Source organism: Typha angustifolia, chromosome 14, assembly GCF_048772165.1.
Source record: "Typha angustifolia cultivar Huaian chromosome 14, ASM4877216v1, whole genome shotgun sequence".
In the NCBI taxonomy this organism is placed as follows: Eukaryota; Viridiplantae; Streptophyta; class Magnoliopsida; order Poales; family Typhaceae; genus Typha; species Typha angustifolia.
The window spans coordinates 93,193-115,094 of record NC_133252.1 but is presented as its reverse complement, the minus strand read 5'-3'; the positions used below and the strand labels follow the sequence as shown (position 1 = coordinate 115,094).

General features: G+C 39.8%; 3 protein-coding genes across 4 annotated transcripts; 1 reads left to right on the top strand and 2 right to left on the bottom strand.

Annotated features, from left to right (window-relative positions):
- Nucleotides 1–3,391: 3,391 nt before the first annotated feature.
- LOC140776199 (transcription factor DIVARICATA-like) lies at nt 3,392–5,790 on the top strand. 2 transcript variants are annotated; one of them, XM_073119821.1, is made up of 3 exons: nt 3,392–3,551; nt 4,049–4,543; nt 4,749–5,790. In XM_073119821.1, exons 2-3 carry the CDS (start codon nt 4,113–4,115, stop codon nt 5,236–5,238), a joined length of 921 nt encoding a protein of 306 aa, XP_072975922.1. In that variant the 5' UTR covers nt 3,392–3,551; nt 4,049–4,112; the 3' UTR covers nt 5,239–5,790. The 2 variants fall into 2 exon arrangements, with proteins under 2 accessions (XP_072975922.1, XP_072975921.1); XM_073119820.1 differs by having other exon boundaries at nt 3,394–3,551; nt 4,045–4,543.
- A 3,049-nt stretch (nt 5,791–8,839) lies between these two features.
- LOC140776653 (large ribosomal subunit protein uL4c) lies at nt 8,840–10,914 on the bottom strand. The gene is made up of 2 exons (XM_073120429.1): nt 9,946–10,914; nt 8,840–9,089 (listed from the first exon to the last, which is right to left on the bottom strand). The coding sequence occupies exons 1-2, from the start codon at nt 10,793–10,795 to the stop codon at nt 9,055–9,057; spliced, it is 885 nt and encodes a 294-aa protein (XP_072976530.1). The 5' UTR covers nt 10,796–10,914; the 3' UTR covers nt 8,840–9,054.
- A 555-nt stretch (nt 10,915–11,469) lies between these two features.
- On the bottom strand, nt 11,470–21,886 carry LOC140775586 (peroxisomal nicotinamide adenine dinucleotide carrier). Its single transcript, XM_073118965.1, has 11 exons — nt 21,587–21,886; nt 21,308–21,385; nt 21,132–21,206; nt 20,420–20,550; nt 20,118–20,172; nt 19,852–19,962; nt 12,863–12,931; nt 12,689–12,796; nt 12,449–12,517; nt 12,309–12,363; nt 11,470–11,964 (listed from the first exon to the last, which is right to left on the bottom strand). Exons 1-11 carry the CDS (start codon nt 21,665–21,667, stop codon nt 11,765–11,767), a joined length of 1,032 nt encoding a protein of 343 aa, XP_072975066.1. The 5' UTR covers nt 21,668–21,886; the 3' UTR covers nt 11,470–11,764.
- Nucleotides 21,887–21,902: the final 16 nt, after the last annotated feature.

The following is a 21,902-nucleotide window of genomic DNA, read 5'->3' as shown; positions in this document are numbered from 1 at the left end:
AATAATGACAGAGAGAGGCCTCCATCTCCGTCCAAGCTCCAGCCATAGCCCATAGCCCCAGCCCCAGCCCCAGCCCCAGTCACGACAAATAATTTAAAAAAAATAAAATAAAAATTCCTCCATTAATTAGATCTCCTCTTTTGCTCATAAAAAATCTGTCATTAATTCTTCTCAACTAAAATTGCCCTCCTCTCTTTTCTTTTTTCACCTTTAATTGTGCACCCACTCGAATAATAATGTGTTGATTAGTTTATTAACTTGACTAAGGGGGCTTAGTAGTAGCATGTGCACACGAGTGCGTGCAAACAATGCAGAAAGAAGAGAACGAAAAAAGGGCACTCTAATTAAGCAGAGTGCGCCCGGACTTGGACTCCTTTCCCCGGCTTAGCTCGGCCAGTGAGAACGCTGATATTCTATTTCCATTTATGGAAATGGGGTGGGCCCCACTCCCGTGCTAGCTATGCTTCTCATCCTTTGCTTCGCTGCTTGTCGTATAATTATGCCACATATCTGTGTCACCGCCAAGAGCTAGCTAATTAACTAAGCTACCCCTACCCCTACCCCTACCCCTCGAGCGACATAAGAGGAGGGGGGGCCCTTCCGTTACTTTCGTCTGTACCAGTCCCAGTCCCAGTCCCAATTCGTTCACTCGTGGTCGTGAAAATATGAATAGTTTTGCTTACAATAAGCTTTCTTATTTCATGTTTAATATTATTTTTTTAGGAGCTTTCATTTCTTTTCTCTTCTCTTCTCTTTTCTCTCATTCTCATTTTGATCTATTGCACAAGTTACAAAGCTTTTTACCGATGGGGGTGATTTCACCGCTAGCTACCAACCTACCTTTTGTCGTTGCCATTCAATTGAACAAGCTGGGAAAAAGAAAGAGATTCTTTTGTATACATTATATATTTTGGTGGATACAAAAACAAAAGAAAGAAGCACGTTTTGCTTGCCTGCTGTAGTTGGATGTATACGGAAAAGTTTCCAACTCCACAGACAACTGAATCAATAAAACAGTGAGAACCAGACTGTTTTGCAGTGAACCGCTAGCTGAATTATCCGCCTCCTGACGTCCTCAATAGCTCCATCACTTTTCCCATTAGGAAAAAGTAAGTTTGTATCAATCATGATTCATGTACAACAGCTTCGTATATTGCATGATGCCAATCCCCGAACTAAAAGTAACCCCTGCTCTAACAGTTTATACTTCCTAGTCATCTGTAACATGAAACATGTCACATGTTTCATGTACGTAAGTGTTATACTTGGAATTAGAAATGACCCGGCCCTTGCATAACCGACCTCTTCTAAAGTTTCAAACAAATTTCTCTCCCTCCCCGTCAGCAAACTAACGGTGACATCCTCCTTCTCTTTCCTAGCTTGTCTTGTTGAGAGGAGGTAGAGGGAGAGATATTAGACTAAATCTATATCTGATTAAAAGACGAGTTACCATATAGGATCAATTTTTGTTCACTCCTAATTATTTCTCCCTACGTTAAGAAAGAGAAGTGACTAAGAAGTGACCATTATGATTTGATTTTCTTAAGAAGTCGAAGAGTTTTGGTTTGTTGTTTCGCTACCTTCCTATTATCGATCGAATGTTGATAGTGTGCTCTTTGTAGAATCTAAGAGTTTAGTATGTTGTAGGTTCCCTTTCCTTTATCTATTATAGATCGATAAATTTTTTTTCTTTAAATTATTAGATATTTGTAGGGTTGACAACGGAACAACATGCTAATTTGAGAGTCTTTTACACTTGTAAATTTAAAAAGGTTGTACTTCATTTATGTGTGCTATTGGGTTTTAAATTTGTTTAATTTATAGCATTACATAGAGCGTAGGTCAAATGTGAGAATTGTAGTAAAGAATTATTGCTTATCTCTCATCTTTTTTTATACTGATAATTTGTGGAAATTAATTAATTGTTATGGACTAAGAGCTTTCACTTAAAAATGAAAATGAATTAGAAATGAGCCCATGAAGAATACTAATCTTAGCAAAGAAAATATTGTTTCACACACACCCACCATCTATTTGAATCTCTATTGCTGGAACTTTCTACTAGGTTATAGGAAATTAATCTTTGGTACCCGAACAATATTTATTTACTAAGAAGGCACGTCTTTTGGCACCTATAGAGAAAAGGAAAGTATACCGTTATCTAGCAAGATGAGAAGAGAGGAGTAAATCATAAGATTTATAGAGTGGTCCAATAGCTACAATTTTTAAGATTTAAGTATATGAAATTATAAGGTCAGGCATTATGTCGGATGGCAGGCAAGTTGGATGAGTAAATCCAAAGCCAGCTTATACCTGATGTGCAACTCCATATATAAGATAGATGTATCAGACAAGAGCCACGAATTAAGAGTTATTGACTTCCAAGTGGGTTGGTTGGAGGTCTAATCACTAATGTAATTTTGCCAGGACCCAACCTGCTTAGATACGAACGAGTCTAAACAAAAAACAAAGTTGCATCTACTTTTTAAAATGTTGGCCTCTTTCACTCTTACACAACAATGTAAGGATCTACCAATTACCTGAATCTTGATCTACATCTAGTCCAGCTTTGCATTATGATGACTCATTTAATCGACTCACTTTATACCCCTGGCTAGGTCAAGATTAATTAGGTTTGTATCATCATACTTAATTAATAGCTCAATAGGGTTAACTTAATTGGACATGGAATCACATCCAGTCTTCCATCTGTTACAAAGGATTACTGAGAATAATGATTTGGCACTAAGTTCAAACCAAAATGTCCATCACTGAAGACAAACTTGCTTTTATTTAAACAACTCAGCTAATAGAAGTGCTTGTCATCATCTACTATTCCTGTCGATGTGCCAATGCAAAAAATGGAAGTTTTTGAGCCACCTCTCACCACTAGTTATTGTGGCAATTAGCTTCTTTGCTAGATCAGGTAAGTAATTATGTTTCTTTGTGAGTTGATTGAGTCCCTATCTTTTCTTTCTTAGTATGTCCATACCAATATAAATAAATAAATATATATATATATATATATATATATATATATTGTAATTAACCGCATGAATATCCATTTAGATAGTGATTCTAGTGTTTAATAATTTTAAAGAGAGGTTGAAATGCATGGTTACGTTGAGTAACAGAGTCTTCTCCACAAAAAATATATAATTTAAGGCTGGAGTTGAGTTGGTAAGAGGTTATGAAGCTAAAACCAGTTTGATGAGCACTTAACCAAGCTTGTAAACTATAAACGGGAGAGAGAAGTTTCCTTTGGTTGGGTGGCCACAAAGTCCACCAACGCCCAATCACATATACACACCCCACCACTCTCCCCTTGGGTTGGTTGTTTTTTTATTATTATTATAAATAATAATAATAATAATATATATATAAAGAAAACCGGAGGAGAAGAATAAAATAGAGAGAGCGAGGCAGAGTTGGAGGAGAAGGATTAGATCGGGAGCTAAAGATTCATTCTTTTGTGTTTCCCCTCCTCTTCCCCTGTTTCCTTTACCTATCCATCCATCCATCCATCCCCAAGTCTCAGAAGAAATAAAAAGGTAAGAAAGGTGTCTTCTTTCTTTGCCACTTTATCCGCTTCTTCCTTCGGCCTCACTCCCCCTCTCTATTCTATACTCAATTCCCAGCCCCTGTTTGGCTCGTTAGCCTTGTCCGATTTTTGTGCCGAGTTTGTTCCGAGTCTCTACAGGGGCTTGGTCATTTGATTCTAGCTCTTTCCGAGCTCGATTCCTCTGGATTCCAATTGTGTTTGTTTTCTCCCTTCTTGTTTGATTCCCAGTTTATAGATCTGGCTGTCTCTTAGAATTGGTTGTTTGAGCTAATCTTTGTTGGGTCTAGTTCTGAATAGATTATGCTTATACCTTATGCAACTATTCCATTGATCCAGTGATGGTATCCTGGGTTTATCGTGCTCCGGTCATCAAGATGTCTCCTTTTTCGATTTTTTGAGATTCTCTATAACTTTGGACTGGTGGGTGTTGTTCGGATTCCTTTGGGGGCAGCTTATAACTTTCTCTTCGTTTCTTCTGTTAGATAGGTCTTCCCTTTGCTACTCCTTTCCGGTCGGGGCAACCTCTGTATCTGAGCTGCACCTTGAGGCGATGAAGGGGTTGTGGATGGAAGTTTTGCCTCCGACGGATCATTACTTCTCCAACACCAGTTGGTTTCCACGCCAGAAATTGAGCGGAAATTGGACGCGAGAGGAGAACAAGCTCTTCGAGGATGCCTTGGCTCGCTTCGAAGGAAACACTCTCGAGAAGTGGGAGAAGGTGGCGGCCGCAGTTCCGGGGAAGAGTGTGAGGGATGTCATGTGCCACTACCGAGATTTGGAGGACGACGTTAGTCAGATAGAAGCTGGGTTTGTTCCATGCCCTGGTTACGGCTCATCTTTTACGTTGGATTGGGAGAACAACCAGGGGTTTGAAGGACTAAAGCACTCTTTCTGCCCCGGTGGGAAGAGGCCAGGGGGAGGGGGTAGGACATCAGATCAAGAGAGGAAAAAAGGAGTCCCTTGGACCGAAGAGGAGCACAGGTGAGTTCCCATTGAAACCTCATTTGGCATTTAAATCTTCTTATCTGTAATATTGGGTGCATTCATTGAACAGCTTAGACACATCAAGATGCCTCCTTTTTAAGTCAGGGGTATTGTTGTTTTGTTGTATTACACTCTTATTCTCGTTTGCACAATTTATATCTAAAGATTGTTTGTTAAGATTTTCTTTTATGATTGGTTGCAGATTGTTTCTTTTGGGTTTGAAGAAATATGGCAAAGGGGATTGGAGAAATATATCTAGGAAATTTGTGATGAGCAGGACACCTACCCAAGTGGCTAGTCATGCCCAGAAGTACTTCATCAGGCTGAATTCAGGTGGCAAAGATAAGAGAAGATCCAGCATACATGACATTACAACACTCAATTTGCCTGATAACATGCCTCCACCGTCTCAGTCATCTATACTTGGTGTGCAAACAACTTCGGCACCTCCAGCTGGGACGTCAGGTCAATTCTCCGTGATGGTTGATGCAAAACAACATAATAAAGCAGCAAACATCTTCAATTTATCTGCCCATGGTAATCAGCGCGTGCAACCACCGCTTGGAGTAACACCTTACGGAATGAAACTACAAGGTCAAAATTCACACTGCGGGCCTCTCCATGATTCCATGGTTGGCGACCATAATGTTCTATTTCAAATGCAATCCACTCAATCCTATCCCCATGGCTAAGAAAGTGTATATCTCCTTTCAACATCAAAGAAGAGGGAGGATTGGATTACAAAGAATAACTCCAAGAATTCTTGGTGTTAAAATGCAAGGGTAAAACATGTTTTACTGGTGATGTTGGTGCTTGGAGAAGGTTGGTGGGGCTTTGAATCTTTGCTGCTACTTATATATAATTCCACATATAAAGTTATTTTCCTCTTTCCATCTTTGTATATTATGCCATTTTTCCGTGTAGGATTTGACTATATAATGGCAAGAAAGCAGATTTGGTGGTAATATTTAGATTAGAGTGCATGTTCCTGTTCATGCATTGTGAAATGCTTATTTTCTATATTGAGGATGTAGAGTTCTTTGAGACTTGTACGTCCAGAACTGCAAATTAATAGCCATTCCTGCTTATGTGATGCTCTCAAAAGGATGGACTAGTGGAGTGTGCGTGTTTGCTGTACTGCTTTGGAGGTATGAAGGCTTATGGTTTTCTGTTTCTTATGCCTCGTATATTCTTCAAAGTGTATCCATATCTAATCTGTTTTAAGACTTTAATTGAAGTGTGAACTGGCTTTTATCTGATAGCCTCATTGATTTTTTTTTTCTGTGCTGCGATTAAGACTTGATTTTCCTTGCCTTACTTTTCAGTGTTGGAGTATCCTTGGTCTTTTCCTTTCTTGTGTTCCTCTCTAGCAAACAATGATTAGGGCTGTATGATTGGAATTGGATTTCTTTCTTCATGTAGCAGGAATTCAATATCATATCTCATTCTTATTTTCTTTTCTTTTATGGAATTCACATAATCTATGTAAGGATGCCAGTTCATTGTTCATAATTTACCCCTGCTAAAAGGAGTTAAGGTAATGATTGTTGATAATCTAATTCTGCTTTAGATGTCACACGGGTGAAGTTCCTTACATACCACTGACCTTATTCTTCCTTATGAAGTTGTTCAGTCCTTCAAATCCTTTGTTTTAGATCCTACCATATGGTCTATCTGTCAGAGAGCTTTCTCTTGGATATCCGCATCACTAATTGTTCCTTTTCTTTCAATATATTTCCAATTTGTATATTGATTTAAAAATCTGAGTCTTAGTGCTCTAAACTCTGCACCAGAAAAAAAAAAGGGACAACTTTTGAACTCCCAATATGGCCTAGTTTGTTATGTAATGCATGGACACTTAGAAAAAAGATTAATTGGCAATGAGTTGGAGTTCCACTAGCTAGGTATCTCATGCTTCCTTCTTTGTCCTTTTTTTCAGGTTCCGCTTTTTTACTTCTTGATGAAGGTATGCTCAGATATGAACAGATCTTTATTATATGCATTGCTTAGCAGAATAGAATATAATAGAGCAACACCATATCCAATATAGTCCACTAACCAGTGATTCTCTTTTTCACATGAAAGTACATGCAAATCCACTAGCTAATGGTGCGTATGCTGTTGGACAAAGTAAAGGATTTATCTTCTATGATGTATTTGAATATGAAAACGTTGACTAATGCTGTGCATGATAAATAAACTGTTTGTTCCTACTGTTTGCAGCACAAAGTCTTACTAACCTGTGTTCTTGCTAATTGGTATAGCAGAAATCTGGTTGTTGGTTTGAAATGGACCAGACTTCAACAAAGTCTTTTGTTACTAGAACATATGATAGCATCAGCTGATATCTAACGACTAGTTAGACATGAAATGAGAAACTTAGGAAGTACAGGCAGTTATTCTGTTGTATTTCTTGTTTTGGTTTGTTTCATGCAGTGCGAGTTGAGACCTTTCTCTTGTGCTTCTTCTCAACTCGTCCAGTAGAGTATTACATGTTTTTCTCTGACGTTGCACTGAGGTGTATTAGCTTTGGCACTTACAAATAAGCTCTTTACCTTTATCTCGTGGATTGCATGACCTCATGGGATCGAGTATAAATTTGACACGGAGGGATGTAACTACCTCTATAATCAGCTCCGTTATACCTTGTAACTAATGTTGTGGTGGTAGTAGTAGTAGTAGTAGTAGTAGTTGTTGTTGTTGTTGTTGTTGTTGGCAGTGCTGGGCATTACTGGTGATATAGACATAAGAGATTGCTGCTGTTGTGGCTGCAACTATCAGCAAAGGTAAGGTAAGGTGCATACCGCAATACTAGCTAGAAGCCACCTGCAAATTGTTTTAGGGGACCCACCTAGTGCCAAATAAAGAGGAAGATTCATTCAGTGGAACATGAGAGAAGGAAGTGGTCACGCTGTTTAACTTTCGCTCAGTATATGACAAAACTGTCCGCTTCCTTTTGGAGAGGGATGTTGCATCCATGATCCATCCACTCTTTCCTTCCTTCCTTCTTTCTTTCTTTCTTTCAAGTTGCATCATACAAGGCATTTGGTGTGATATTCCCACTTTGTTCTGGAGTTTCACATCCGTGGTCTAACATACTTGTACTTTTGAACATCATGTCCTAACTTTACAAAATATTCTGATTCCAAGGGTGGATTTCACTGTCACTGATCGAATATGTGTGTGTTTCGAAAATTTATACTCTCTTCAGCGGAGCAGAAATGAAGGTTGAGTTGCTTGATTTACTCTTCTTCTTGCCTCGACATCATGAATAGGAGGCACACACGCCTATTTGTGCAATTATCACATCATCCATGAATGGCTTCAGCACAGAACTGATTCCGAATGCCGTCATCAGCTGTTGACTGTATTTTATGGAGACCCTCGTATCCACATATTGGTGCACCAAAAGCTTCATCTCCAAGTGCATTAATGAAGGAATACAGTAGCATTTCAAGTTGAAACTTGGATGTATCCTTGTAAGACTAAAAAGCACTAAGGTAAGAAAGCTGACAAAATTTCAAACTTTGGGCGACCAAATCATCCACAAAAAAAAAAACCAACCAGAACATTTCCATTCGTACACACCAAGGATTTGCAGGTGCTGGAAAGGAGAAAGCAAAAGTAAAACAAAACAACGTGCTTAACCAGTTCAAGGAACATAGCTTAATTTTTCCATAAAGCCATGCAATGCCTTCTTTGGAGAAATATAAGTTACCAACATCTGATTCTTCATCTTAAGGCAATTACAGGTGGCAAATCATTTCTTGCTTATCGATCCCCAACCTGTCGTCTGATAAAGAAAGCATGGGATGTTCTTGGGCTTCTAGCGACCTTCTTGCATTTTTTTGTTTGCATTCTTTCAAGTTTCAAAATGCCTTGCGGAAAATGGTGCAATCAGCACAAGCTTGACAAAGGAAAAGGTCCAAGGTGATTGAAAATCTTCTTATACTTGTCAATCAGCCAACAAAAATAATTGATTTCATTACAATGATGGATGAACGTCCTTTACCTAATGAATGGAGTTAGACATTGATTAACAAGACAATTATAAGTTCTAAGAAACCTAAGTTTTCAATATAACATTAATTTGTTGCTCATTATCTAACATAGATATTCTAGCAACCAAGCATGAAATCCACTTCCAAGTTTAGTGATTCTACATGTTACCTACTAACTATCGATCAACTTTTTAAGAACATCATGTAAACTGATTCAGCATGAACGAAAAAGAATAATAATACTGTACTGAGCAGAGACCAGAGTAAAACTGTGTAGCTGTAATAGGAGAACTGAAAAATTGACATGCAATGTATGTCAAGAACTGCAGTGTTATTCAAAAAGATTTACACAATAATTAGACGTTTTCAAAGCCTGATGACACAAATAATAAACAGAAGTTCCTCTGCAGATGCAACAATCTTACAGAAAAATCACATCAAAGACAGAGAAAGCAATGAACTGTGCTACTAAAAGGCATTAAAAGAACAGTATCCACTTTTCATCACCTAGGAACTTCCCTCCCCCTCAATGCCATCCTCTTCTGAAAATGATCAACACAAATGAAAGTTCATTAGACTTTCATGTCGATATATCAACAGAACATTGTAGTAGAGAAAAACCTAATAGTGATACATTTCCACTGACACAAGTTAAAACAAAACAATTTGAATAATGAAATATCCTAAGCAAGTGTATTGATATCTGTCTTCTACCGTAGACAAGTAGACAACATGTCTGTCATCCGTTCATGAGGAGCTTCAGATAAATAAGAGTCTGAGTCAAGAAGAGCAACCACACATGCCAGATATTTGACCTCATTTTATGACAGCATTTCACTTGGCAGTAAAGGTAGTAACATAGAACCCGATAGAGAATGTATAAACTTATAGGGGCACATATGTCACAAGAGTTTCTAGTGAAAAGAGCAACATATTCATAAAACATGGAGTGCATTCAAAATTGAATCGTACAAGTTTATGATTTTACAGATACAAGCTTATTTTGATTTTTGAATCTACAAAAAGTATTGGTAGAACCAAATTAACAACGAGCAGACGCTTACAGGCTTCAATTATTCCAATCCAGAACATAATAGGTTGATGGAGTTGAAGACTAAAGGTATCAGCAAGAAACAATCTTATCCAGTGATCCTAATATATAACTAACTGCATTCTCAGACCAAAAGCCAGATTTATTCTGTACCAGCAACACTGAATTGTGATTCACCAAGGAGTAGCTCAATACTGTGGGTTCTTTCATTTATTTTCTAGCAGGCATAATTTTTTTCTTTTTCTTTTCAACATCAGGATGATTTCCATTAAGTTTCGAACTGTGAATACTAACTTATCCATTTGGCAAGAGGATAAGACTAAGGATGGTTAACTGAACAAACTAACCTTCAAGGTCTTCTTCTTCATATTCTTCTTCATCTCCTTCCTCTGCATTTTCCCCATACATGGCATTGAGGTAATCAACAGCAGACGTAGTAAACACCAGCTTCTGTGCATCAAGGATGTCGAACAGGTTGAGCGTCCTCGGCGTCAGCATCTTGAGCGTTCCAATATTCCTGCTGCTTAGCATGACGTTATCCGACACTTCCGTCATCAAGAACAGAGCCTTCTGCTTCGGGTCTAGTCCCCACCGTTGCATTGCCGCAATGAAATCCTTAGTCTTGGGCGCCTGGGCAAATTGCTCCTCGAAGTCCTCGACGACGAGGGCGTCTGCGGCAATGGCAGCGCTGGCGATGGCGGTGGAGATGGCGAGGCGCTTCTCCTTGCGGTTAATCTTAATGGACCAGTCGCGGGGCTTGGGGCCGAAGATGACGCCACCGCCAGGGCGGAGAGGAGTGCGCTGGGAGCCGCGGCGGGCTCGGCCCGTCTTCTTCTGGGAGTACGGTTTCTTGCCGCCACCCCGCACCTCACTGCGAGTTAAGGTGGAGGCCGTGCCTCGCCGCTTGTTCTGGCGGTCGGTGATGAGGGCTCGGTGAACGACGGCGCGGGCGGTGGAGGGAGCAGCAGAGCGGAGGTCGAGGGGGGCCTCGCCGACCTTCTCGCCAGAAAAGGAGAGGACAGGGAGTGTGGCGAGCTCGGAACGGACCACAAAGAGAGGGGATTTCTTGTAGGTTTTGGAGGGCGAGCAGGAGGAGAGGAAAAGAGAGGACTTGAAGCGAGCGCAGAGGGGAGATGAGAGGAAGAGGGAGGAGGAGGAGGAGAAGGAGAGGGAAGCAGATGCCGCTGCAATCGGCATCTTCGAGATGGAGTTGGAAGAGTTGTGGGTCGATGGGGGTAGACTTTCACAATTCGGAGAGGAGGCGAGAGGGGGAGCGAGCGAGCGACTAGAAGGGTGTGTTATCCGTTATCCACTGGCCACAATGCATACATTAACTGATTAACCTCTCCTCTTTTTCTTTTTTTCCCTACTCTGTCTATTTTCTACATTAAAACAATAAAAAAGTAATTGTCAAACTATTATTGACAGTTAACAACAGGAACTTTAGGATATTGGTCACATTCTAGATCAACGCACTAATATGATAGACCTTTTCTTTGTTTCGATTAAATAATTTTATAGTAATTAAATAGCTCTTAACAGACATAGAACTTCCTCCCGTTACATGTCGAATTGGGGATGCAAAATAAAAGGAAGGGCCGTACCATAATCTCTTTCTTTAGTTTATTCTCATTTCCTCCTTCCGTCCTACGTTTAGCTCGTTCCTTCTGGTTTTTCGAACTAACTAGTCTAACATAATTTAATTTAACTAAACTTTCACCTGAGAGAACGAAGACGAAATTAAGCTGCTAAACTCCAGCAATTTGTTAACCATATGGTCCATCAGCTTTTGAAGAAAAAGAAAAAGAAAAAGAAAACAGCTAGACAGCAAGATAACCTATGCAAATTATGAATACAAGATAAGCTACTAATTGGAAAAAAAAACATGTATGCTTATACTAATCTTGATATAAATTTACTCTTGACATTTTAATTTCCAGGAGTGTTACATTTGAATACATAATTGGACAGCTGACCAGGAATCAATGAAGTTTTACTTTCCCCTCTTCGTGAGGCAGCAGTGTTGTTCCTCATCATTTTTCCGGCGATAAGGAACAACCTTCCAGGAACTCCTCTCTATATGGGAATAATCTTGACATAGAATTGACTTTTTGAGTACCTGACATTATTGACAAGAAATACAAAGACAAGAAAAGGTAACCTAAACTATTTAGATGATTTTTGTCTTGAATTGTTTAGCCTGAGGTCCCCGGTCACCACCAAACGAGCTGCCCTTACCAGCTCTTCCTTGACCATAAACAGGACTGCTGCAGCGAAGACGCTCTGCACAATTTTTGTGCTCATTCCATTATACAGACCTGATAAACCTTCGTACCGTAACATCTTTGTAATTGCATCAAATGTGCCTGAACCCAGGAAAGAAGAAAAGAAAATGAAATACATCCAAAACTCAACGCTGTTGCTACCGCAATCATAATATGAGAGATAATGCAAAGAACAATCATGCTAGAGGCTGACAGCTGATCTGACCCTAGAATAATTATGCATCAAACACAAGCCAGCAAAGGTAGCCAGGTTTTCTAAATCTACTGAAATGTTTATCCAGAACTATTAGAAGAAAAGGCATAAGTTAAAGCACTTTATCAGCCACCCAGCTTTTTTATGAGTGAAAAAGTAAGCTATAGGTGAGATAAAATAAGCCACACTACATTGGAACTAAAATATTTGCATCAAATAGCAGATCTCATACCTTTATAGTGATGCCTTCTGTCACCATCAAGTCTTTGTTTCACCTGAAGCCGTGACTGCAAAATCAGTATCAGGCAATTGAGTTAGAATCAGACAATCAAAGGGAGAAGCATCTGAATGGCCAGGCTAAAAAGTTCTCACCTTGACAACTAAAAGAGGATATGTAACAACCGTTGCACCAAGTTTTGCAATAGCTCCGAGGAGAAAAATCTGAACAAGGATATTAGTAATAACAGGGCACATGAATGAGTTTGCCAAAATAAAAGTAGTATATTCCTATACCAAAAGCACTATAGAAACTTTTATCATGAGAAAACCCCCGTATTTTCCAGCGGTCAACTAATATTGTACCTTCTTGGAAGGAAAGCTATAGTAATTTACCTCCAGGGCAGTTAATCCATCAGCACCCTTCAAGTTTGAGGCACGTTTCTGTTTCAACTTCTTTAATAGAGTCTCATAGAGCATGAATTGGATGGCAGGGTTGCTAACCTGCAACGAAATAGTAAGAAAACCAACAACTTCCAGTAGGATATACAAAGCATAAACTCACCCTACCATTATCAGAGTTGGAATTACACCTTTCCAGAATCCCATAAGTCCAGCTTCATCATAGAGTTCCTGAACCTGAAAAGTGAAACCAACTAAACTAATGGAGGACACTTTGTAAAGCAAGTAATGATGCTACAGATGCATGCAACATATAATTGTCCCAAACACCGAGATTTAGTTCGTCATCCAAATCTTGCAGTGACACCAGAGAGAGCTGGCAATTCAGTAAAAGCTCCAAGAAAGAAGTGAATTTACAATATCTAAATCAAATTAGTCCATAGAAAGAACTTTCCTTTGCAAAACCATGCCAAACCAATGACCAAGGTAGCAATGAAGCAATGACTATTGAATATCAAAGAGAAAAATGATCAAAAAGTTTAAATAGCACAAAGTCAAATATTGTTTCAGATTTCAACCCATTAGGCACAAGGCAATATAGTTGGCCAATGTATTGAAAGGCGGCCATAAGCGGTCACCCCACCGCATAGTGCCTATGCGGAAGGTGGATACTAAAGTAGTCTAGTATTTTTAATATATAAAAATTAAAATAATTATATATAATATATAATATTAGTAATATATATATACTAAAATACCAAAACATGATTATAATTCACAACCATAATAACAAGAAGTTCACAATCATAACAAATAATATGATCAAAATCACAATTTTAGTGTTACAACTTAGAACTAAAAATTATCAATGCCTATAACCATTTCTCTTTGTAAGGTTTTTGGTAATTAACAAATGTGTACAAAATTATTTAAACGTGTTCATATTTTTATTGGTTAGTTCACTTTAGCATCTAATCCATTAGCTAACAGGGGGCCAAATGCCAAAGTGGGCTGCCCGGCACCAAGCACCAAGGCAGCCTGCCAAGATCACCATGTCAGTCCTCCCCATTCCCCACTGCAATGTTATTTTGCAGGGCAGCTGCCTTGAGCACCATTGAAAATATTGTGGCTGGCAGTAAAAGGGCATCCAAATAAATGATTCAAACTACATCTTCTATTGGGCAAACATACATTGGTCACCTGTAGCACCTTAGAGCTGTACTCTTGATTTCCTATAAATTCAAAAGAGCATGAAAATGGTCCAAACTAATCCTAAATGATTCAACTAATACTGAGACAAGAAAAAAGAGCAGCAGCAGCCCTTCTACTAATACACAAGAAGGCTTCAACTAATACTCGAGAAGGCTTCGGCCTCTATTAGAATAGTGGTGCTGGTGGTAGTTGGGGGTTCTCCTTCTACTGGTGTTTCAGCAGCAGCCCTTTTACTTGTCGTAGCTCACATGGTGGTCATAGCTGAGGAAGGACTCGCTCTGATTTCACTGTCGTAGTTTACGGTGGGGGTGATGGGGTGAGCTAGGCTTGTAGTGAAGCTGGGCTGATGTAGGTTGTGGTGAGGTCTGGTGGAGGGGATCAAGGGTAGCTGATGGAGGTGCTCGGTGTGGGAAGCTTGCAGGTGAACTAGGCTTGCGGGTGGAAAGCTGAGGAAGCTAGCTTGCAATGATTGTGGGTGTGTCGTGGTTTGCAGTGGGGGTGATGGGGTGAGCTAGTCTGGCGGTGAAGTTGGGCTGATGTGGGTTGTGGTGAGGTCTGGTGGAGGGGATCGAGTGCAGCTGATGGAGGTGTTCAGTGTGGGAAGCTTGCAGGTGAGCTGGGGTTGCTGGTGAAGGGTTGAGGAAGCTGGGCTGCGGTGGTTGCAGTTGAAGATGGAGAGTGATTGCGTGAGCTGTGATTGGAGAGGGCTGTGGTGGTTGCAGTTGAAGATGGAGAGTGATTGCGTGAGCTGTGATTGGAGAGGGCTGCGGTTGTTGTGCGATTAGCTTGGGTGAGCTGATGTTGAGGGAGTAGCTAGCTGAGGTTGACATGAGGTGAAAGAGAGAGAGATAGAGAGTGGGGGAAGAAGACAGTGAGGAAGAGGGTCAGGTGGTGGCAACGATATGGGCGCCACAATTGTTAAAAGAGTTTAGTGAGAGAGATGAAGAAAATTAGGGCAATTCTATTCGTGCTTTCTTTGGGTGCTTACCATTGGCTATCCAAGCTTAGATGACTTGCCCTCCAAGTAAAGCTGAAATGAACTAGACTAGACTCAACCTAACACACCAAGTAGTGAAATACATGACTCAACTAGATTAAGTGTAGAAATAGAAATAGACTCATGACAAAACCAGCCAAATCTGAGCTGGTTCACAACAACTAATCCTAAATGTAACATCCCTAATAATAATAATAATAATATTAATAATAATAAAATTGGGTGAGCACTGAGTTTAAGCACGCAAATGCGCTCCTTTCCTCTCTTCCCTTCTCACTCTTTTTCCTTTTCTCCTTCTTTCCTTATTTTTCTTTTTCTTCCTTCTCCACGCCTGCAGTTGCCGTTAGCCCTTTTGGGATGCCGTCGTGCTGGAGCATCGCCAAGCCCGCCAACCCCTAGAATCAAAGCATCGAAGTTACCATATTCTTTAGGTAAGTTTAATTTAAAATTCATTAGATAGATTGTTCTTCTACGACCTTTCCTCCTCTTGGTTCCGCTGGAAATTCAATTAGCTGGCGGCCTCGTGCCTCGCCGACCCCGTTAGCTTCCTTTTCCTTTTTTTTTTTTTTTGCTGATGGTGCCCTTTGTGGACTATCCCGTGCCCCGGTGGAGGCTACACGTGGTAGCCTCCCCTTAGCGATTTTCAAGCTGGTTTTCGGCCATCTCGATTAGTGTCGCCCTTCTCCGTGCAGTGGAAAAGCTTCTCTTCCTCGCAGGGATGCCATTGATGGCATTCTTTGGAGACCTCGTGGCCAGAGCCGCTACGCAACCCATCGCCTTGGCCGCCTCTAGCGGCTACACTCCCCCTTAGCTAGAGGGAGGGTGATGGTGGGGTTGGTTGAGGCTGCTGGTAGCTTCCCCTCCCCATTGTTCAAGCATTTGGTTGCACTATGGGTGGCCGTTAGCCCGTCCGCCGACGAGGTTAGGCCAGCGTGCCGACCCAGCTGTTGGTGGCGATGCTCGCCGACAGCACCTTCCATTCTCTTTTTCATCTAGGATGGGTCAAGTAGAGGGGAGGTTGGTTGGGGTGGACCAAGCCATACCTTTATGGGCTGTGGCCTAGCTCGAGGCTGGTTGGGTGGGTCGAGCCTTGCCTTGGTGGGATTAGGCCTAGCCTGAGGTTGCTTGGGTGGGTCGAGCCCTGCCTTGATGGGCTGCAGCCCAGCTTGAGGTTGCTTAGGTGGGCTACAGCCTAATCTAAGTGGGAGTTTGCGTTGGGTGTTGGGTGTTGGGTTTGGGCTGGGTGCAGCCCAGCCCATGTGGTTGTGGGTTGGGCTTTCTTTTTTATTTGGGCCTAGGACTGATTGGCCCATGTGTTTTTAATTATTTTTTAAATTGTGGTAAAGTATTTTTATCTTTTTTATTTAATGATCATTGTCAACTCAAGCTTTAATTAACTTTTTTTAGGATAGCTTGCTAATTATAATAATTATTGCAAATCAATTTTAATGAATTAGACTGTGGCCTTTGAGTATCATTGTTAATTGCTCCTAAATAAGAATTAGCTCTAAGTAGAGTTTAGCATGGTCAATTATGATTTTGGTTAAATTAATTGTAACAAAGGAGTTAGTGATCAAACCATATTAATTGCTCCTAAAAGGAGAATTAATACAGTTCAATATAAAGTTAGGGTATTAAGCAAATTACACTATTTACCGAAGCTTATTAATTAAATGTTGACTAAGTGAATTACTGTAAATTAATAATAATGAAGTGAATTAAGGTAAATCGTTTCAATTGTGTTTAATAACGCATTAAGCCTTGGTATAGTTGTGCCAGTCTTACATGACTAATAAATGGACACACCCAAGACTATAGTGGATGTCAGTAAGATTATATAATTAATTAATGAGATATTTGTGCTTATTTTTTTATTACTTTTCTTATCAAAGTGGACTCTGTACCCAATGAAGATGATCCCGTGGCGCAATTGCAAGAAAGCGATATCAGGCAAGTGAAGTTTCTATAATCTAGGAGTAATATAAAGAATGAAATAACTTACCTTATGATATTATCATATTTATATCATGCATGTGCATATATTTTTTTACTGTTATTATTGCACGTTGTGCATATTAATTTTATTTTGCTATTCCGTTAAATTTTGCGTATCATAATTTCTACGCATATTTATTAGACATAATCATATGTATTAACACGTAATACATGATAACAATTAAGTTCCATTATGCTTACTGTGCTGTATAATATCATGTCATTTACACACGTGCATGACTATAAAGAGATGACTACTGCATCTCGACAGTAACCAATACCTCCCCAGCGAGGGTTAAAAACAAGGGATATTATTATATTTATATATTAGGGCCCATGCTTGAAATCTCAATCTATTGATCACAAACAGTCAGATAGCTATTTTGCCGGACAATGGACAATTTACTATCGATCGACGAGAGATACCTTTTAGGATATTGAAGATAAAGAGAGAAGAGTAAGATGACATATATCTAGCGGTACTTGATGACACATGATGAGGGCATCCGTGAGTGACAGCTCATAATTTTTGCACTGTAATACGATAATGTGGAATTAAGAATAGTGGTATCAATGTGCAATACTAACCTATGTGATGGACTTCCGATTGGCGTCCTTAGTCTACGATGGCGGACAATCAATCATGCTGTTTATCGGGTGACGGGCTGGTTAGTTACCGCTAAAATCTACCCTCCCTTATGGGTTTGGTCGGGTGTGAGTGTTAATATCGCCTTCGGGTGTAGCTCTACATGAGCTTAAATTACAGATTTAATAGTTTGAGATGATGTATATCATTTGGTGTAGTGTTGACATAGCCTATGCATGATAGATTATTGATTACTAAGTATAAGGTATTAATGCATTGATTTGATCATGATACACATTTATATTCAATTATTATTGCATCATTGGTTATACTACTTGTAGACTGTAGAAGTACTTGCTGGACTTTATATTCACCATCTTTTGATGAAAAAACTTTCAAATTTGTAGATAGCCTCGAGCCCGTGAAAATTCTAGAGAAGACTAATTTATAGTTTTCTTTTTATTTATTTTATTCTTGTAAACTTAAGCTTGATAGCTTGTCGCTATAGCCCACATTAGGATCTATTTGTGGATATATATTTTTAGAGTTGTTGTGGCCTTTGGTGTTATAGGCTTTTTTTGTTTGTATTATTTGTGAAAATGTGAGTTTTTCTCTTGTATATTGTTTAAACCATTGACCAACAAGTCACGTAATAACCATGTGAATTCTATCCATGGTTCCTAGTTTCGGTCGATCACGAGTGAGATCGGCCAAAACAGATCGGGATCGGCCGAAACGGGTCGGGATCGGCCATAGCCAATCCTGGCTGAATGATTGGTTTCGGTCGGGTATCGACTGGATCGGTCGATACTTGATTCGTTTCGGGTTGGGATCGGCCGTATCGGCCGATCCCGCCTGAGACAAGCATGGGTAAGAGAGAAAGAAAGGGGAAAGAGAGAGAGAAAGAGAGGGAAAGAGAGGGAGGAAGAGAGGGAGGGAAAAAGAGAGAAAGAGAGAGATGGAGCAAGAAAGGGAAAGAAAGAGAAGGAGAAAGAGAGAGAAAAAGAGAGGGAAAGAGAGAGAGAGATAGAGTTTGTAGGTTGCAGCAATAAGAAGGAGGGGGAAGAAGAGAGAGAGAGGAAGAGGAGAGAGAGAGACATGGAGAGAAAATAAAAATTAAAAAACTATGTTAAAGAGAGAAAGAGGTCGTAGTCGGTGAGGGAGAGAGAGTTTTTAAGGGAGAGAGTTAGTAGGAGAGATAGTTAATTAGGGAGAGAGTTTGATAAGAGAGAGTTAGTGGGAGAAAGTTTAATAAGAGAGAGTTAGTGAGAGAGAGAGTGAGTGGTAGAAAGGGAGAGAAATAGAAATTGAGAAAATAATATTTATTTTTTAGTTTTTAGACTTTATATATGAATAATTTATATTTATATCTTATTATTATTTTTCTAAAAAATTTTAAAAAAATTGTATTTTAAAAATTATTTTAAAATACAGGCCGATACAGATAACCGATACTGTCAATACCGCCGATACGGCCGATACGTATCGTTTTTTCAGACGGCCGATCCCGATCCCGATCCCGATTCCGATACTTGGAACCTTGGTTCTAACCACGCGAAGGGTACGTGTATTTGATAACGGGTGTTACACTAATGATTCAACTAATACTAAGACAAGAAAAAAGAAAAAGAAGAAAAGGGTACAAACATAAGAGCAAGGACTGTTGCTATTGATAGTTTGGCTACCAAAACAAGCAGGTGACACAAATTTCAGGATAAGAGCAAGAAGGGAAGAGTGTAATGCAAGAAAACAGAGCCAGATTGGTCAGCTAATATCAAAACCATGCAGCCAAATAAGAAGCCAAAAGAAAATGTCACTTCATTCTCACAAACAGGTGGTGTGCATACTGCACAGTAAACAGCTCTAATGTTGGTTAGAAAAACAGAATACAGAGAGATGAATCAAAGAAAAGCCACAAAGAAGGTTCGGCAACCTTTGTTAAAGAAAGAGGAATAGCCAGGTAAAGGAGAAATAAATGATTGTTACCTGTTGTCACTTGGTCATCAGATATTTTTGCTTAAGTACAGAAACTCTTAAGAATAAGCATGTGCATCTGATAATTACACGAAGACAACTGATGAAATATGCAGAGGTCAGTTATGGCTTAAGCCCAAGTTAGTAATATAGGATAGATGTGGTAACTGGTAAACATAAGATGAGAAAATGTTCACACATGTATTCATTCTAATACTTTCTTTATGTGCAAACATTGTTCAAAAAAATCTGTAAATAAAAAACTACCATTAATGACTAGATGATCCTAATAATAATGCTTTGAAAGATCTTTATTCTCAATACTCGAGACAAGTTACTATATTCTGCCTCAGCATATATAATCTAGATATGTAAAAGTGGAGCAATACGTACAACATGGCTAGCTCTGTAAGGAGCATTCTCAGTAACTGCAGATTGTATGGCTTCATGTGAAGCACATGGTGAGCCATGACTAGGCAGTGTCTTGTTTGCCTTTCTGTGTGCCTGCCAGGTGAAGAAACGCATGGTATCATGTTAGCAAGCAAAACCAAACTTGGGAGAAATAATAATTTCCATTTTCCATGAAATATCAACTTAAGAGAGCACACATTATGTTTTTGAAAAGTGTGTTGGAAAATGACAACATACTGGTTTTATACCTGCAGACGTGTAACTACTACCCAGATAGGATTTGTTAGCAGCACATTTACACATCTGCACACAGAGAGAAAGGGGCCAATTTAGTAGCATGCCGGGTAAGCTGGGATGTGAAACACCTATCCATCCTGGTTACCTGCCTTAAATGTTTAGAAGTTCTAATCTATGTACCAACGTGAGCCAATATTTCTGATGTAGTTATGATAACATAAAAAAATTATTTGGTACATAGAGAATAAGAATTTTTGATATCCAACCCACTGAGAACAATCAGAAATATAAGAAAACTAACCGTGTTACTTACCCAGATAGTGCAGCAACAGAGAGTGATTCCAACATGCCAACAGATCCATCGCCAATTCCTTTCTTCCAACGATCAAGAGCAGCAGTTTCTGCCCTGTTCCGAAATATTTGGTAGAAATAGTAATATACGCCCTACATCAAATATTGTTACAAATTTTTGAGGAAGTCCACCAGCCTGGTATTAAGTTTAAGTCCATTACCAGTAACATGCTGTAAAATTACTGCAACACTACAAGACAATTGCAGAAGAAAAATTAGACAATTCAAGTAGAGAACACGATTACTCCATCCCGCTTACTTTCACAAATAAACCAAGTCATACATTGTCTAATTAATAGACGCAAATAACACTACTGACTGAAATCAAAGTATTTCATCGTGTGTTTGGGAGTATAATGAAGTTTGATAATTGATGAATGGAAAAATTTATTTACCCACCCAGGAGGATCAACGTTGATGTTCTATATTGGCTAAAACAAAATGAAAATCGGCATAACTATTGATAAGACTCTAAATATAACGTGGAAAAAAATTTAGGGCAATTGACCAGGCTGCAAGCTAGTGAGATCCAAACAGTTCCAACCTATCGCTACCAAGATGTAATGGAGCAGGCACACGGCACGAGAAACTTGTAATTAAAATAAGAATAAAAATGGAGAAAGAGAGAGGGTAGGGCACGTGCGCACGTCAGGAGCAAAAGATTACACACTCACCTGTGACGCCGCCGTGCCGCCCAGCGACGGCATTAACCCACCGTACAGCCGTTCCCATCCCTCATGCTTCACCACCTAATTACCAGCAGTTTGGTTTAGAAAGAAGAGAAATAAATCATATACGAATCAATAAATAATATCGAGGTCGGAGTAGAAAGCAAGTGCAAGAGAGAGACCATGTACATCTGCCGCATGGTTCCATCTTTGGAGCTGGACTTGGACGGATCGCGTTCTGTCTGTTGACGAGTATTGACCTGTATGCGTGTGCGATCCAGGCGATGTTAGATTCTCGTCGATCACTGGCTAATTTATATATAAAAAAAAAAACAAAGAGGGGGGCGGGGAGGGGGGGTGGGGGGGGAGCAAACTAAGCTATTCCTTTCCTTTTGCCTTCTTTTCCCCCTTCGAAACAAAGGTAAAGCGTAGAGAAGGAAGCGTAGGGTTTAGATCCGTACGGTTTGGAGTGGGTAGGTGAGGAGCTGAGCGATGATCCCTCCTGCCGCGCCGGCCAAGCCGTTGATCAAAGCATCCGACATCCCTTACTCACCACCTCACGGACCAAGAAGAAGAAAGAAATAGAGAGAGAGAGATATATATATAACGAGGAAGGGAAGCAACAACTCTTCCTCTTCTTCCTTTGCGAGAGAGAGAGAGAGAGAGAGAGAGAGAGAGAGCAGTTACAATAGTAAAGAGGAGGAAGAAGGAGACGAGAAGCGAAGTTGGTTGGATTGTAAGAGACGGAAGCAAGAAAGGAATTATTAATTATTTGTT